Source organism: Chenopodium album, chromosome 6 (genome assembly GCF_948465745.1).
Source record: "Chenopodium album chromosome 6, dcCheAlbu1.1, whole genome shotgun sequence".
In the NCBI taxonomy this organism is placed as follows: Eukaryota; Viridiplantae; Streptophyta; class Magnoliopsida; order Caryophyllales; family Amaranthaceae; genus Chenopodium; species Chenopodium album.
Window position 1 is genome coordinate 572,137 of NC_137839.1, and position 16,418 is coordinate 588,554.

The window sequence follows — 16,418 nt, forward strand, 5'->3', positions numbered from 1 at the left end:
TTTTAGTACCAAACTTATTATAGTAGATTTTTAGAAGTAGAAAGAGAGGCAAAAACATGTCACAGGTTATTATGAAATTAATGAAGTAGCTATTAAAGCTCTAATTTTTATTTTATTTTTTCCCACATATGCAGGGTTGACAATTTCTGCAACCGAGACATGAGTGTGTATATCATGATGAATCCGAGTTTAGTTCTTATAATGTTGAGTATGATCTGTGTGACCACTGCTGCAAGTGATATAGAGATAGTCTCTTCTCTAAGAAAGAGCCTAATCCGAAGAAAAGATACAATTCCTAGCTGGTCTAACATGGATACACCCGTCTGCAACTTGACAGGTGTGGAATGTGGAGGATCGAAAGTTGTTCTTAGGCTTAAGCTACCTTGTAGCTCTTCGGCGCTAAAGCTTCCAATTCCTAGTAGCATAGGGGAGCTAAAACATCTGAAGTTTCTTAATCTCAGTCAGTGTGGGTTGGTGGGTGTCATTCCTGCAAATATATGGAGTCTTGAGGAGCTTCAGATTCTGGACCTGAGTCACAATAAACTGTCTGGAACTCTGCCTTCAACACTGTCCAGCCTCAAAAGTCTCAGGTATCTTGTACTTGATGATAACAGCTTTTCTAGTCACTTGCCTTCGACTATTGGCCTTCTAAGTGATCTTGTTGAACTTTCGGTTAGTATCAATCTTTTCTCTGGGAAGCTTCCGCCAGAACTTGGAAAGCTTTCGAAGTTGGAGTCTCTTGATCTAAGTAGAAACTCTTTCTCTGGTGCCCTCCCTTCAAGTTTGGGTGACCTTGCTAGTCTACTGTTCTTTGATGCTAATTCCAACAGCTTTAGTGGTCCTATCTTTTCTGGGTTTGGAAAGTTAACGAACCTTAAGAAGATTGATCTCTCTAGTAACTCCATAAGTGGACCAATACCAAAGAATATCGGGAATCTGAAGAACCTCACTTCAATAAACTTGGTGAACAACAGCATCAGTGGAGTAATTCCATCCTCTATTGGCAAACTCAGGGCGCTTCATGAGCTCAGAGTCAGGAACTGCAAGCTTACAGGTGCCATACCCAGTAAATTAACTGAACTACCTAACTTGGCTAGCTTGGATATTGGACAAAACTCGTTTGTGGGAGAATTGCCAGCAAACATTGGAAATATGACCCATTTAAAAAACTTGCTCGCTGCAAATGCTGGATTGAGTGGGAGCATCCCTGGACAGCTGGGTAACTGTAAGAGCCTTGAGGTTTTAGACCTTTCCCGCAACTCTTTCTCTGGTGCTTTACCGGATGGTCTTGCAGGGATGGAATCAATTAAAACTCTGAAGCTTATTTCCAACCGCTTAACAGGGATGATCCCTAGTTGGATTTCAAACTGGAAGCAAGTGGAATCTATAACGATGGCTGAGAACCTCTTCACAGGTTCTATGCCGTCACTCAATCTGCAGAATCTAAGGTTGCTCGACATGAGTTCTAACATGCTTTCTGGTGAATTATCTTCAGAAATATGCAATTTGAAGTCAATAGAAAATTTGTCATTGCCAAACAATAACTTCACTGGAAGCATTGAGAAGACCTTCAGGAATTGTAGTGGCCTGACAGAATTGATATTATTTAGAAACAATCTTTCTGGAGAATTACCTGCTTACTTAGGTAATCTCCCTCTGACCACCCTAGTATTGTCAAAGAACAGATTTCATGGGAAAATACCTGAGCAGCTATGGGAGTCGAAATCTCTTCAGGCAATAATTCTTGATGATAACTTTCTTTCTGGAAAGATTTCTCCAGCTCTAGCTAAGGTTCAGACATTGCACAGAGTGGAATTAGGTAATAATTTTTTTAAAGGGACCATCCCAGCATCCATTGGTGAATTGAGGAACCTCACCAACCTTTCTCTGCGCGGTAACCAGTTGACAGGAGAGATCCCTGAGGAACTTTTTAACTGTACAGGCCTCGTATCCTTGGATCTTAGTTCAAACAACCTTATTGGTCATATTCCAAAGTCCATTTCAAGATTGAAATTGCTGGATAATTTGGCATTATCCAGGAATAATTTCTCAGGTCTCATACCAGAAGAGATATGCTCTGGATTCCAAGAGATGCCCTTGCCAGATTCCGAATACACTCAGCATTATGGTATGCTTGATCTCTCCCACAACAAGTTTACGGGTCCAATTCCTGCATCAATTGGTCACTGCTTTATAATCAGGGAACTGTTATTACACAACAATGAGCTAAACGGCATCATTCCTTTTGAGTTATTTGGTCTTTCCTACATGACCATGCTGAATTTGTCTTCCAATCATTTAGCTGGTCCAGCCATACCCGAAAATTTCACGATGAAGAATCTTCAGGGCCTTATTCTTTCCCACAATATGCTTTCTGGTGCTATTCCTGATAACATGGCCTCATTAATGCCTCGTTTAGCTGAGCTCGATATATCGTGGAATTTTCTCAGTGGTACATTGCCACCATCCGTGCTCAGTATTGAAAGACTGTTCTACCTGGATATCAGTGCAAATTCTCTTTCGGGAAACATCCCTTGTCACTTTGCATCTCCCAGTTCGCTTGTTCATCTAAATGCTAGCAATAACCAATTTACAGGCCCCCTTTGTGACTCTCTTTCAAACCTAACTGCCCTCTCCTATCTTGACCTGCACAGCAATGCTTTGACAGGAAACCTTCCATCCTCGATATCAAACCTTGCTTCTTTGACATATCTAGATCTTTCTAGCAACAATTTTGAAAACTACGTTCCATGCACCATCTGTGGCATTGAAGGTCTCTCCTTCATCAATCTCTCTGCCAACAAATTCCTGGGATTTGTGCCCAAGTCTTGCACTGAGCATGCTGAACCATGTTTAGCTTCTGCCCATCGACCAACTAAGACCCATGTTTGGGATGCCATGATTGGGGTTATAGTATTTGTCCTTCTTGTTCTAGTCATCTATCTGGGTAAACAATGGATATTGAAGCGAAATGCATCACTTCGTGACAGTGAAAGACTTGGACTTATAACGACAGTTGAGCGAGGCATCAATGAGCCGTTAAGCATTAATCTTGGTACATTTGGGCTTTCGCTCACCCGCTTTGATCATGGAGAAATATTATCAGCCACTGAAAACTTCAGCAAGACACATATGATTGGTGCTGGTGGAGTTGGTACAGTGTATAAGGCATCCCTTCTGGAGGGGCGAAGCCGGCGAGCCATGGCTGTCAAGCGGCTTGATAAAGGACACTTTCAAGATGATCGACAGTTTCTAGCTGAGTTGGAGACTATTGGAAAGGTTCAACACAGAAACTTGGTTCCATTAGTTGGGTACTGTGTCTTTGCTGAGGAAAGGTTTTTAGTGTATGAATACATGGAGAACGGGAGTCTTGATGAGTTGTTGTGGAACCGAGACCCAGGGGTGGAAGCCCTAGATTGGCCCACCCGCTTCAAGATCTGTTTGGGGGCTGCCCAGGGCATTGCCTTTCTGCATCATGGGTTTGTGCCTCACATCATTCACAGAGACATTAAGTCAAGCAACATACTTCTGGATCACAACTTTGAGCCCAAAGTCTCAGACTTTGGACTGGCCAGAATAATAAGTGATTATGAGAGCCATTATAGCACCATTCTCTCTGGCACATTAGGTTATATTCCTCCCGAGTATGGGCTGTCAATGGTGGCGACAACAAAAGGAGACGTATACAGCTTCGGAGTGGTGATGCTGGAGCTGGTGACTGGTAGGGCACCAACAGGACAGGCGGATAGTGAGGGTGGTAATTTGGTAGGTTGGGTTCGTTTGATGTTGGCCAATCAGATAGAAGATGGGCTGCTTGATTCGTATGTTCCACCAATGTGGAGGAATCAGATGTTGAAGATCATCAGTATAGCTCAAATGTGCACCAATGATAGACCTGCAACAAGGCCTGAGATGCATCAAGTGGTACAGCTATTGCATAAAATAGGAGGGTAAAAGAGACAATTAAGTTCCCGGTTTTTGGGAATTTGGGATTCATTTCGTAATCACAATCATGTACACTTTGTTATCACCAACCTTACTGATTTCAGCAAAGTAATATTGTAATCAATGACAGAATATACATATATCTCAACTGAAACAGTATGATCGCCATCGCATTTTGGTCATTGATTGCTGTTCCCGATCAACATTGCTGTTCATTTTGACCTCATTTCTTATATGGTTAATAGCTGTTAAACTTTGCTTCCTCCAGAAGCTTAGCTGGTGGACAGTGAGCTTAAAATAATATCATGTAATATCAGATTTGTTCTGCTATCATAATAAAAACTGCATTAGTTGTGCCCAAAAGAAATCAATCTTAATTTATTTTTAGGTGAAATAAATTGATCTTAATTGATAGAATCGAAATCTCAACATTCGTTACTTAATATTTCTTGTCTGCTTGATGCATCAAATCATCATTTCATCCCAAAACTCCATTCCAAGAAAAGATATGGAGGGAAATGAAAACGATAAAAACAGCAGAACACAGAACACGACATAGAAGATGAAATAGTGCAGCATATAGCAATGTAGCAGGCTAGCAGAAAGCCAGAAACACATCAGTAGGAATACAGCAGCGAAAGGACAATAATATTTCAACATCTTGTTTCTACATTTCAAACATAAACATCATACAGCAGAAAAGGGCATACTTTTCCTCGATACATTTACGTCTTTTAGTTAGATTTGCAGTTACTTAGATCATCAATATCTTGAAAAAAAAGGCAATGCTTATCTGCAAGTACATCACCCACAATTACAATGAATAAAATCTCCGAGTGTCATCGTCGAACCATTGACAGCCTACATAGGATTCGAACCTACATCTTTCTATGCTAGCGCATAGTGCTCTACCTGTTGAGCTAATAGGCTTTACAATACCTAACAAATCAACACATCATAAGTAGGCATAATTCTGTCAACACAACAAGTCAACAACAGCAAATTCAAGATTATTGAAAATTAATATCACCAGCTCTCACCACTATAATTATTCAACCTTCAATTTCATCGATAACGTAATGAATATTGACAACAACATTAAAAAAAAAAAATTAAAAAATTGCTAAGACAGTAGCTAAAATTTGGTCACATCATCACCAATTATTGCTGTAAAACAACCTAGTAAATTGGCAATTGATGATTGACAGTTCAATCAAAAATCGGAAAACTAACAACCTAATAGTTCAGTTAATTCAAATTACACATGAATCAATCAACAAAAAACTTAAACCTAGGATTTCAGAACTCTAATTATGATTCAATTACTAGAAAAATATTCTTTAATTGTTCCTTTTTCCCCCAAAATTACGGAAAACGAAGATCATTCAAACGAGTAGAGAAGTAACAGCGGCAGAACTACTAACCTGACGGTGAGAGTTACGCCGGGAAATCGTACAGACGGCGGAAATGGTCGCCGGAAAATAGGGGAAAGGCAGCATTGGTTGCCGGAGTTATGGTGAGGAGAGAGAAAAGTGTTCGGGAATGGTGAAATGATTTCTGGGGATGGGCCGTGTGAAGAGAGTCAAAACGCGGTCTAATTTGCACGAGACCCGCGTGCACGTATCTACGACTTGAATCAATTCAAAGGTTTGACTTTTTTTTTTTTTTTTTTTTTGATAAATAAAATATTTAAGTTAATAAGTTTGGATTTATTATGATGTCTACGAAATCTTTTTATGGTAAGAAGATATGATCATTCGATCACCTAGATAGATATGGAGCTTTTTCTAAAAAAAAATTGATATGGGAGAATGGTAGAATTATATAGTTGACTTACGAAAGTTAGTAGTGTACTTTTTTATATAAAAGGTTATGATTCAAGTCTGTATATGTGGTTAAAAGGACCATTGGACTAGAGCAAACATCGATAGCAATGGATCGGATGTATTAATTTATGTATTGTATTTAACTAGTAATTGGCTCGGGCGATGCCCCGGGTCATTATAAATATGTATTTTTGATAAAAAAAAAGAAACTAAATTTAAATGGTTAGTGTTCAACAATCTTTATAATAATAAAAATAAAATAATAATTTATGTAAAAGTTACGGAGTATTTTGTATTTGGTATTGAATATGTAAAAAATTAGTAGCATCCAAAGAATCAACAACCATTAGCATGTGATTAATGTCTTAATATACAACTAGCCTTCTGACCCGTGCAATGCACGGTTTGTTAATAGAAAATTGCATTGAGAGATGAGTGGGGAAATACCAATAAATAATTGTGAGTGTAATATGTAAATGAAAACATAATTAAAGAAATAAAAATTTTGGGACTTTAATTTGAAATGAAACTTAATAGAAAGAAGTTGGAGGGACTAAAATCAAAGAGAGAAAATAAAAAGGTTGAATTAAAGAGGGGAGATGAAGATGAAGTGTTTAATGAAAGAGTTAAGAAAAATTGTATAATTAAAAATAAAAAATGTAAAACGACATGTGGCACATTGAGTTGAAAAGGGAGATAGGGAAGTGTAATTAGAATGATGACATATGTCTTTTTTGGTTTTCTTTTTTAAATACTAAGTATAGATATGTATGCAAAGATTAACATAATGATCATATTAGAAGAATTTTCCTATTTAAAGTTTATATCAATACTTGTATTTTAATTTTCTTATGGAAAATAGATAAAATTGATAATTTGAATCTTATTACTATGTACTTCCAATCTTTAAAGATTTTCTTTGTTTATCTGACCAAGTAGATTAAGATGGGTGCATTCATTCAGACATTTTGACTAGTGACTACCATCAGGATTCATATCATCATCACACGCAGTATATAACCATCAAGCCATGACCTTAGGCTACAACCCTTACCAAAACTTGCCTTAGCTTAACAGTTAAAGCTTCTAGTCCACCACCATATCCTCAACACACCCATTAACATATCCTTGATGCATGCTTGCCTGCTTGGAACATGCATGCATCAATGCATGCCCATTGCCAAGTAAACACAAACAAGGCCTAGTCAAGCTAGGTCATGGTATTGTAATACTCGAGCTATTTCATAACCTTAACATAATTCCTTAGACTAGATATAATTTGTCAATAAGACGGTCCATTTAAAAGGGGGGGGGGGTTTGGAATTCACAATCTTGTACATTTTGATAGACTAGATACGAAACAAAACAAATACCAACATAATAACTAAGTTCTTCTGAATTAAAGAATTGAGCCATCAATTTGAGGCACCAACCTCAGCTCTTCGCCATCCTATCTACTTTGGCTCTTTGATTACTTACTCCATCATTGATAATCATCTAAGCCACCACTTATTACACCAGTTTTGGGCTCCCCATATCTCTCTTGCTTTTATGTTTGTTCATGGAATAATCATGCATGTCAACCACATCTCCAATTATTTCCAACAATAATCATCTCTTTTGACCCTGCATGCCACCAATAATCTACAGTATATGAATAGAACATACCCGGCCTATAACCTATACCCCTTTATAGTTAGGACTCCGTATTTGATAGATCTTATGTTAGTTGATGGCTTCATGCAGTACCATTATTTGTACAACTATATGGACTCATGTACTGAAGTAGTGGCCACCCACATCCATGTTCCCACTTGTTTTTATTTACCAAATAATTAAAGAATACTTTACTTACTCTCTCATAAATTGAAGGATTAATTTCTTTCCAAAAAAAAAAAAAAAGAAGAAGAATTGAAGGATTAATTAATTAATAATATTAATGCAACTTTTATATTAATAGTATGCCCATTATGTTAGTAGCTGTGAAGTATAAATTCTAAGTTGCTGTTAAACAAAATGCACCAAATTTTGTACACTATTTCAACTAACCTAATGTTTCCCCCTCATAATTATATTTTCTCAATAATATGAAATTTAATTTTAACCACTATAATTGCATTATCCAACAACACCAAAAATGATGACATGAAAATGAAATAAGCAACCCAAAAAAATTCAATATTGAAGTATGAACCCAATTGGCCACGTGGAGAAAAGATGACCATTATAACCTCATTAACCATGGTTAGTAAAATTGGTGTTAGGTGAGTTGACTGGTTATTTCTCTTAAGACTTGTAAAGGGTGTTTGCGTTGTGGTGGGGGGTTGGTGAGCGTTGGCGCCCTATTTCTTTTTTCTCTTCTCTCTTTCCACCTCCTTCCTCTTCACCTTCTTTACATCACTAATTATAATCTACCCCACAAATTAACCCATTGGCATCAATTTTGTTTTTAGTTAATCATTTTATTTATCTAAAATTCAAGATTTGCAATTGGTATTTTTTTTTTACTAATTAACATCTATGAATCCACAATCATATACTTTGTATTTGTTAATTAACTGCTAAGATCGTACTCTATAGAGTTATGTATTGACAGTCATACTTTATAACAATGATCACAGTATTTTTTATGTGGTTGCTTGGTCACTTCGTGTGCCCGAAATTACTTGATCATGGATTACTCGGTCAGTCAGGGGTCACTCGCTTAAGAATTAGTTGGTCATGTGTTACTTGAGGGGTTACTCGATCGGTTAAGGTTGCCCGAACAGTGTTTTGGTATGTGTCAATCAGCCACACAAAAAATACGTTGAACAATGATATGATTAAAAATGTTAAAAAAGTAAACATCTTGTTCATATATAATACAAAATCACCACACAATTTCTAATTTTTCATGCCAATCATTTAAGGACATAGACTTAGAGTTTTCTTGTGTATTGACGTATTATATATACTTCGTAATCCATAGTAAGATTAGTCGCTTCAAATTAAAAAAAATTGATTTCAAGTATAATCCATTCGTAGTCCACATATTAAGGAACGAGTTTAGTCACTTCAAGTTACAAATAATCCGATTCTTAATATTAAATTTTATTACATTTTAGATACAAAATATCACTTCATTTAGAAAATAAATCATACTCCATACTACATATACATACACTCGTTGTATACAAGACCGACCTCAATCAATTATTATAATAAAAAAATTAAAAAGCCCCCCCCCCCCCCCCAAAAAAAAAAAAAAAAACTCTTACATTATTAATACCCCTTCCCAACTTCCATCTCCCTTTCTCTAACTCTCTCTTCCTCCTCAGGAGTCTCTCCTACCCCCACCTCACTTCCAACCACAAAACCAGAGGAGAGAGAAAACTCATTTTTGCGAGAGACTCCATTTTACTTTCTTCTATAATTATTTCTTCCCACCATTTTTCTTCCATTTTTAATTTCTGGGTTTTAATCAAATCATCCAATTTCTACAAAATCCCAATTCTTTCCTCAATAAATCAACCAAATTTGATCTGGGGTTTTTCCTTTTACTCAATCAAATGGATTCCAACCCAATCAAGGTTTCACCTTTAGATCTAATGAGTGCTATTTTTAAGGGTAATTTCGAGCAGCTAAACGCGTCGTTTGAAGACTCTTCTGCTGCTGCGATCATCGTTGAAAATCGTGAAGTTGTCATGTTTGTTACAACCTCCATTGCTGTACTCATTGGTGTTGCTTTCTTGCTCATTTGGAAGAAATCCAACGGTGGTAAATCTTCCAAAGTTGTATCGGAACTTCCTAAGCCGTTGATTCTTAAGGAAGAAGATGATGTTGATGTTGATGATGGCAAGAAAAAGGTTACCGTCTTCTTTGGTACTCAAACTGGAACAGCTGAGGGATTCGCCAAGGTTTTTATTTTGATCCTTGTTCGATAATTTAATTACACCGATTGATGCATGATTGATAGTATATTAAACTAATACGAATACCAGTTTTAAAAGTATATTTAATGCTTATACTTGCTCATATATTAAACCGTGTTTTTTCTATTGGTACCTGAAAATTTGGATTTTATTTTATTGTACTGTATATGATTTGTTTAGAAATATGTGAATCTTATTTTACACTATTTTTGTTTCATTTTAAACTTGTTTGATTGGTTAATTATTTTGCTGTGTTTTTACTTTTTTGTGGTTGGTAGGCGTTAGTAGAGGAAGCCAAAGCAAGATATGAGAAAGCGACTTTTAAAATTGTTGATTTGGTAAGTTTGACCTTTTCCCCCTTTTCTCAATTTGTTTAATTTTGTTACTTTTATTTTAATTTCTGTAATTTTTGCATTTTGATTTTCAATTTTGAATAATATGCAATAGAGGGAAAGTGTTATAATTTGGGATTTTGGAATATGTTCTGAATCTTTGAATAATGAATAGGATGATTATGCTGCTGATGATGAAGAATATGAAAGAAAATTAAAGAAGGAATCTTTAGCTTTCTTCTTTTTGGCAACGTATGTATCTTCTTCTTTTCCTTGATTTCCCTTTTTCAATTGATGATTTTTTGTGAAGTAAATGATGAATGAAATGCTTGATTCAGGTACGGAGACGGCGAGCCAACAGACAATGCAGCAAGGTTTTATAAGTGGTTCTTAGAGGTATAAAATTATGAGTTCAAGTTAGTCGAATTCTATTTATGTCATTGTCCTTTAAAGATTGCGGTGCATGTATGGATTCCAGTTATCTTAGTTGGTAAAGTCTCGAGGTTGAATACTAAGACGTGGGTTGAATGTTGTCTAATTAATTGTCCTTTGTAGCTCTGTATACATTTTTAAAATGATGATGGAGTATGTTAGTATGTTGTGTGGGGCATGTTATTATGTTATGAAAATTTCGCTTTTGATTTAATCTTCATGTTTCTTTACTTATACGATTTTGAATGTTGACCTTAATTAATTAGTGTTTGATTAATAAATCGTCAGCAAATCAATAATAGGAAATTCACATGTTTTAATATAAGTTATGTTGTTGTCATTAAAAGATTCTTTGGATCCTAAAAATGCGTAGAAAGTCTATATTACTTATTTATTGAAGGTGGATGTTCTGTCTTCTGTGTTATAGGGCAAGGACAGGGGTGAGTGGCTTCAAAACCTCCAGTACGGAGTGTTTGGGCTTGGAAATAGACAATATGAGCATTTCAACAAGGTATATACTTCTTTCACCTAAAGTTTCATCCTTCCCCCTTGTATTGCTTCTTCGGAAAATGACAAATTTACGTCCAGGATTAGTTGTAACATCTTCCAAACCCTTCATAGCTAATACTTTAACATTTTTTGAACATAGTGAATTTTGTCTGGAAATACTTTTATTTATTTTTATTGTTGGTGTTAATGTTATTATTATTTTTAATGATCAACAGGTTGGTAAGGAGATTGACGAGCTTCTCGCTGAGCAAGGTAGCTTTTACTTATTTTAGTTGTTCTAATAGTCTAATGTCTGTGTCAACCTGATTGTTGAGCTGTCAGTGACAGTTTGCATGTAATTGCTAATTGTTTTAATGTTTCTTGTTAGGCTTAAAAATTTGAAAGTAGTTTCTTGTTGGGAACTTGTTAGAATGTCCGAGAGAATTTCTTTTAGTTGCTCCAGTTCTTTGCTGTTAGGCAATTGACTTGCTTCTTTCTCATTTTAACGGTATTTGTGGACTTGGATCATTCATAATTACGTAATGCAGTAAATGAACTATAAAAGTTATGCTTCTTGAAGATACTTTCTCGAGGAATTAATATAGTATTTGTGTTTTGCATAGATATCTCTTTGAAACTATTGATGATCAGACATTCAAACCTATATGATGGGAATCATGGGGCACTATTATTCAGACAGGTTGAATTGTCTGATTAATATGACAAAGTTTGTGCATGATCATATGATAAGTAATTTGATGTGAGGATTATTTGGCAAGATTCTTTATTTTTTATGTACATGTTGAACTGAATGTGTGGGTGTTTTTTTGAATGGAAGTTGCAACTTGCAAGTATCATAGATAAAGCCACAATAAGTGCGGTGGTTGAGAGTCGTACAAAAAATTTGGAAGTTAATAAAAGTACTGGTTTGACCTTTTTTTTAGGAGGGGGGGAGAGGGGGATGGGTATTGCAGTGACTGCAGTCTGTTGAGTAACATTCATAAAGGTCTTATACTTGCAAGAGATGACCTTTTATGTCAATTGCAGGTGGAAATCGCCTTGTTCCAGTTGGTCTTGGTGATGATGACCAGTGCATTGAAGATGACTTTTCAGCTTGGTATTGTCTGGAACTTTTCTTCTTAATAATGAACTTGTGATTTGGTGAAAATATACTGAAGTCTGTCAATTTCAGGAAGGAATTAGTTTGGCCAGAATTAGACCGGTTGCTTCGGGATGAGGATGATGTAGCTGTTTCTACTCCTTATACTGCTACCATTCCAGAATACCGTGTAGTTTATCATGAGGCTTCTAATGCAGCTCAGCAAGACAAGAGCTGGGCTAATGCTAATGGTCACGCTGTCTTTGACGCCCAACATCCCTGCAGGTATAGTAAAGAGATTGATTTAATGGATGAAGACCTTTAAATTTCGTATCTTGTTCTTCTATCTGATTTGGCTACTATATTTGTGAAGATCAAATGTTGCCGTGAGAAAGGAGCTACACACTCCTGCTTCAGATCGTTCTTGCACCCATTTGGAATTTGACATTGCTGGAACCGGACTAAAGTAAGTTTTACATCCTAGATCCATGGCTCATACATCAATTATGCTTCTTTCCTGCCCTCTTTGTTCCATTGGTACATGTGCTCTTTATTTGACTGCTTGGGACCCAACTAGTTCTCCTCCTGATCTTCTTCTCTGATTTTAATTTGTATTTATTTTTTTTCCAGATACGAGACAGGGGATCATGTTGGTGTCTATTGTGAAAATCTTGTTGAGACTGTGGAGGAAGCTGAAAGGTTACTTGGTGTGAAACCTGATACATTCTTTTCCATCCATACCGATAATGAAGATGGCACTCCTGTTGCTGGATCCTCACTACCACCGCCTTTCCCGCCTTGTACTGTAAGAGCGGCTCTCACTAGATATGCAGATCTTTTAAGCTCCCCTAAAAAGGTTTGTCATATCTTACCAGCTTGCCTGACCTTCATCTTTTGTATGCTTTGTTCGTCATTCTGACACGTTTTTTTTTTTCCAGTCTGCTTTGCTAGCATTAGCAGCTCATTCTTCTGATGTCAATGAAGCCGAACGACTGAGATATCTTGCATCTCCTGCTGGAAAGGTGAAAAGGCTTTTTATGTCATTTGATTATTATTACGCCTATAGCCTTTTACTTGTCTGTTAAATAACTAGAGTTATATTCTCCAGGATGAATATTCCCAGTGGGTAGTTGCGAGTCAGAGGAGTCTCCTTGAGGTCATGTATGAGTTCCCTTCAGCAAAACCATCACTTGGAGTTTTCTTTGCTGCAGTGGCACCACGTTTGCAGCCAAGATTCTACTCAATCTCATCTTCCCCACGGTAATATATACTTCCACTTTCTTCTCGAACATGCCATTGACATTTAAATTTTCTATCTTTCGTGGTGACTATTGACATTTAAAGGGACTATATCCGTCATTATTTAACTATTTATTTAAGCTTGATTTTAGTATAATATTAGTTTGAAAGACTGCCAATATTGAGCGCTTCTATCTTCTAGTTGGCCTTCTCTCTCTCTCTCTCTGGATATGTTTGCTCCAAATTCATTTAGAAGCAATCTAGATTGGTTTGATATTTACAAATTTGCTTATTTTTTGAAGTAATTGGCTCTAATATGATGGTGTGGTATACTAACCATTACACATCTGGCTGTCGTGTGTGCAGAGTGGCCCCATCAAGAATTCATGTTACGTGTGCATTAGTTCTTGATAAAATGCCCACTGGAAGGATTCATAAAGGAGTGTGCTCAACTTGGATGAAGGTTTGTTATAGTAGTAATTTCTTGATTCTATTATGAAATTTCTTGATAGTGCAGTTGTTATAATAGTCTTTTGCCTTTGATTCTGGAGCCTACTTTTTGATTTGGAGAAGGGGTAGGGGGGATACCTATCTATTGCGCGACCAGTGAGGGTTTGTTGGTTCACTTGGTTGGTTATTTCTTGATAGTGCAGTTGTTATAATAGTCTTTTGCCTTTGATTCTGGAGCCTACTTTTTGATTTGGAGAAGGGGTAGGGGGGATACCTATCTATTGCGCGACCAGTGAGGGTTTGTTGGTTCACTTGGTTGGTTATAGACTACTAGTTAAGTTCAAAATTCAATGGCGAGATTATGTCAATGTCTTCGACTTTCTTGTGGAAAAGTAAATTTATGTACATAATTTGTTGGGCAATAGTTAAATGATCCATCCATTTTATTCCTTTATTGCCTACTTGAAACATGTTCTATTTATGTGATAAAGCTGAATAAAATGTGAAGTATATTGTTTTTGCATCTGAGTAAGCCCTTCTTTCTAACCATATGTATTTGTCTTTTCAGAATTCGCTGTCTCAAGAGGAGACCCATAATTCTAGTTGGGCACCTATTTTCGTGAGGCAGTCCAATTTCAGACTCCCAGCAGATGCATCTGTCCCAATTATAATGATTGGTCCTGGAACTGGTCTAGCACCTTTCAGGGGCTTCTTGCAGGTTCAATTGACTAATCAGTATTTCTCTTTATCAAGTGTCCTTTTCTTCTAATATTTCAATACTCATATCTTCTATGGTTCTCAACTTCAGGAAAGGTCTGCTATGAAAGAAGACGGTGTGGAGCTTGGACAAGCATTATTGTTTTTCGGCTGCAGAAACCGTAAAGTGGTGAGACATACTTGAGTTTCCTACCCCATTTTACAATGTTGCATCTTTTATTTAATGTGTATTGATGGATAAATATTTTTTGGTGAAGGATTATATTTACGAAGATGAGCTCCAGAACTTTGTTGATGGTGGCGCACTTTCAGAGCTAATAGTTGCTTTTTCACGAGAGGGCCCCACGAAAGAATATGTACAGCACAAAATGATGGAAAGGGTATGCCTACATCTTCATCATTGTGAACATTTGGTTGGATACTTGGATAATCAATCAACAGGACGTAAAGATAAATTTAATTCTTCTTTTTATTGCCAATTTTAGGCTTCAGATGTGTGGAACGTAATATCCCAAGGAGGTTATATTTATGTATGTGGTGACGCTAAAGGCATGGCACGCGATGTCCACCGCACCCTTCACACAATCTTACAGGAGCAGGTATGTCCACATGCAAAAATACTTTGAGGCTAGGATCACTTGCATATATATACGATACATGATAGTAATTAATACAATTCATTAACAACACTAGTTGCTTTCTTCAAGTCCCACCTTTCTCACGTCCTTTGCAATTTCTATGGTTTTGAATGGTTCACACTTCACCGTAACCTCCAGCCTTTGATAGTCTTGGTTTTAAGAAAATTTGTCAAAAACATCTTTTCACGCACTTCCTTTTTTCTCCCCCGAAAAGTACTTTTTTACAATGATTTAATGTAGCTAACCACCTTTTGTGATAGTTTTTTTCAAATTAACTCTGCTAGCCTCCTTAAATGACCATTCTGCTATTTAAGGCATTTTCGAGTAAATGTCAATTTGAAACTACCAAACCAAAGAATATTGCAAAGAAACTAAAATAAAGTCTTGTAGTTGTGAAAGTGGTTGTTTTTAATAATAATGGCTTTTCAGGTAGCCGTCAATGCAAGGCGGTAATGATAATGACATAGTGTTCTGTATTAAATAATAGCAGTTCAATGTCCGTGGAAATGCATCTTCACTTTCAAATACACTGTGTTATTCTTCATAATTTTCCGTTATCACTTGTTACTGGTCTTTGCTGTGGTATCAAGTGAATGGATATGAAGAGAAACATATCTGGAGATGAATTTACCTCGGACTTGGGCATAAAATTTGCTTGCAAACATACTTACAAGCTTATTCCCATTTCCTTCATTTGTTACCGTCAATTAGCAGATTGTTTATTACACCAATATACTTGGTACATAGTACATACTTGTGAGTTGTGAAATGTTGCGAGGATACTTATTGGTTGGTTGATTAATTGGTTTGTAGGGCGGTATGGATAGTACCAAAGCAGAAGCCATGGTGAAGAATTTGCAGACTACTAATAGATACTTGCGTGATGTTTGGTAATGACGCGGCTTATTAACATTCAGAAACAGCAGTCGAAAGACACAAAAATTATCGAAGGAAAGAATGGAAGGAGTATACATTTGTTACGATTACCATCCTTGAAATTGATAAGGATGCATAATCGTAGCTTAATTAATTATTTATGTAATTCATTTTTCTGTAAGATGATCCTTTTTTTTGTTTTCTCTTTTTTTTTTTTTTCGGGCAGGGTATTATTATATTTTGTAACATAATAAGTTGATATTATAAGTATAGTCAGAAATTGAAGGAAATTGTAATTTAACAGTAATTTTGTGAGACAGAAAGCTGTAATATGTATGAAAATGGACCTTCTTTATTATACATTTAATGAAATTATGCATTTACATTAGTTACATAACATTGATTCAAATGGTGCAATCTGAAAGGGGTTACAAGGTATCAGAATTCTCACAATGCACTTTTGT

General features: G+C 36.3%; 2 protein-coding genes across 2 annotated transcripts; both read left to right on the plus strand.

Annotated features, from left to right (window-relative positions):
- The first annotated feature begins 159 nt into the window (after positions 1-159).
- LOC145636049 (leucine-rich repeat receptor protein kinase MSP1-like) lies at positions 160-3,954 on the plus strand. Its single transcript, XM_081687483.1, has one exon. It carries the CDS (start codon positions 160-162, stop codon positions 3,952-3,954), a length of 3,795 nt encoding a protein of 1,264 aa, XP_081543609.1.
- Positions 3,955-9,033: 5,079 nt separating this feature from the next.
- Positions 9,034-16,342, plus strand: LOC145635487 (NADPH--cytochrome P450 reductase-like). Its single transcript, XM_081686773.1, has 18 exons — positions 9,034-9,667; positions 9,961-10,020; positions 10,190-10,266; positions 10,353-10,410; positions 10,874-10,957; positions 11,172-11,208; positions 11,983-12,052; positions 12,128-12,319; positions 12,408-12,500; positions 12,665-12,890; positions 12,973-13,056; positions 13,143-13,294; positions 13,640-13,736; positions 14,292-14,441; positions 14,532-14,609; positions 14,698-14,820; positions 14,926-15,039; positions 15,892-16,342. The coding sequence occupies exons 1-18, from the start codon at positions 9,320-9,322 to the stop codon at positions 15,970-15,972; spliced, it is 2,124 nt and encodes a 707-aa protein (XP_081542899.1). The 5' UTR covers positions 9,034-9,319; the 3' UTR covers positions 15,973-16,342.
- The last annotated feature ends 76 nt before the right edge of the window (positions 16,343-16,418 follow it).

Excerpts from the sequence above, each read along its gene's own strand:
- LOC145636049 (XM_081687483.1), top strand. The coding sequence starts at position 160 with ATGAGTGTGTATATCATGATGAATCCGAGTTTAGTTCTTATAATGTTG.
- LOC145635487 (XM_081686773.1), top strand. The coding sequence starts at position 9,320 with ATGGATTCCAACCCAATCAAGGTTTCACCTTTAGATCTAATGAGTGCT. Across the intron at positions 10,267-10,352 it reads GCTTTCTTCTTTTTGGCAAC|GTACGGAGACGGCGAGCCAA; the intron begins GTATGTATCTTC and ends TGCTTGATTCAG. Across the intron at positions 14,821-14,925 it reads AGCACAAAATGATGGAAAGG|GCTTCAGATGTGTGGAACGT; the intron begins GTATGCCTACAT and ends TGCCAATTTTAG.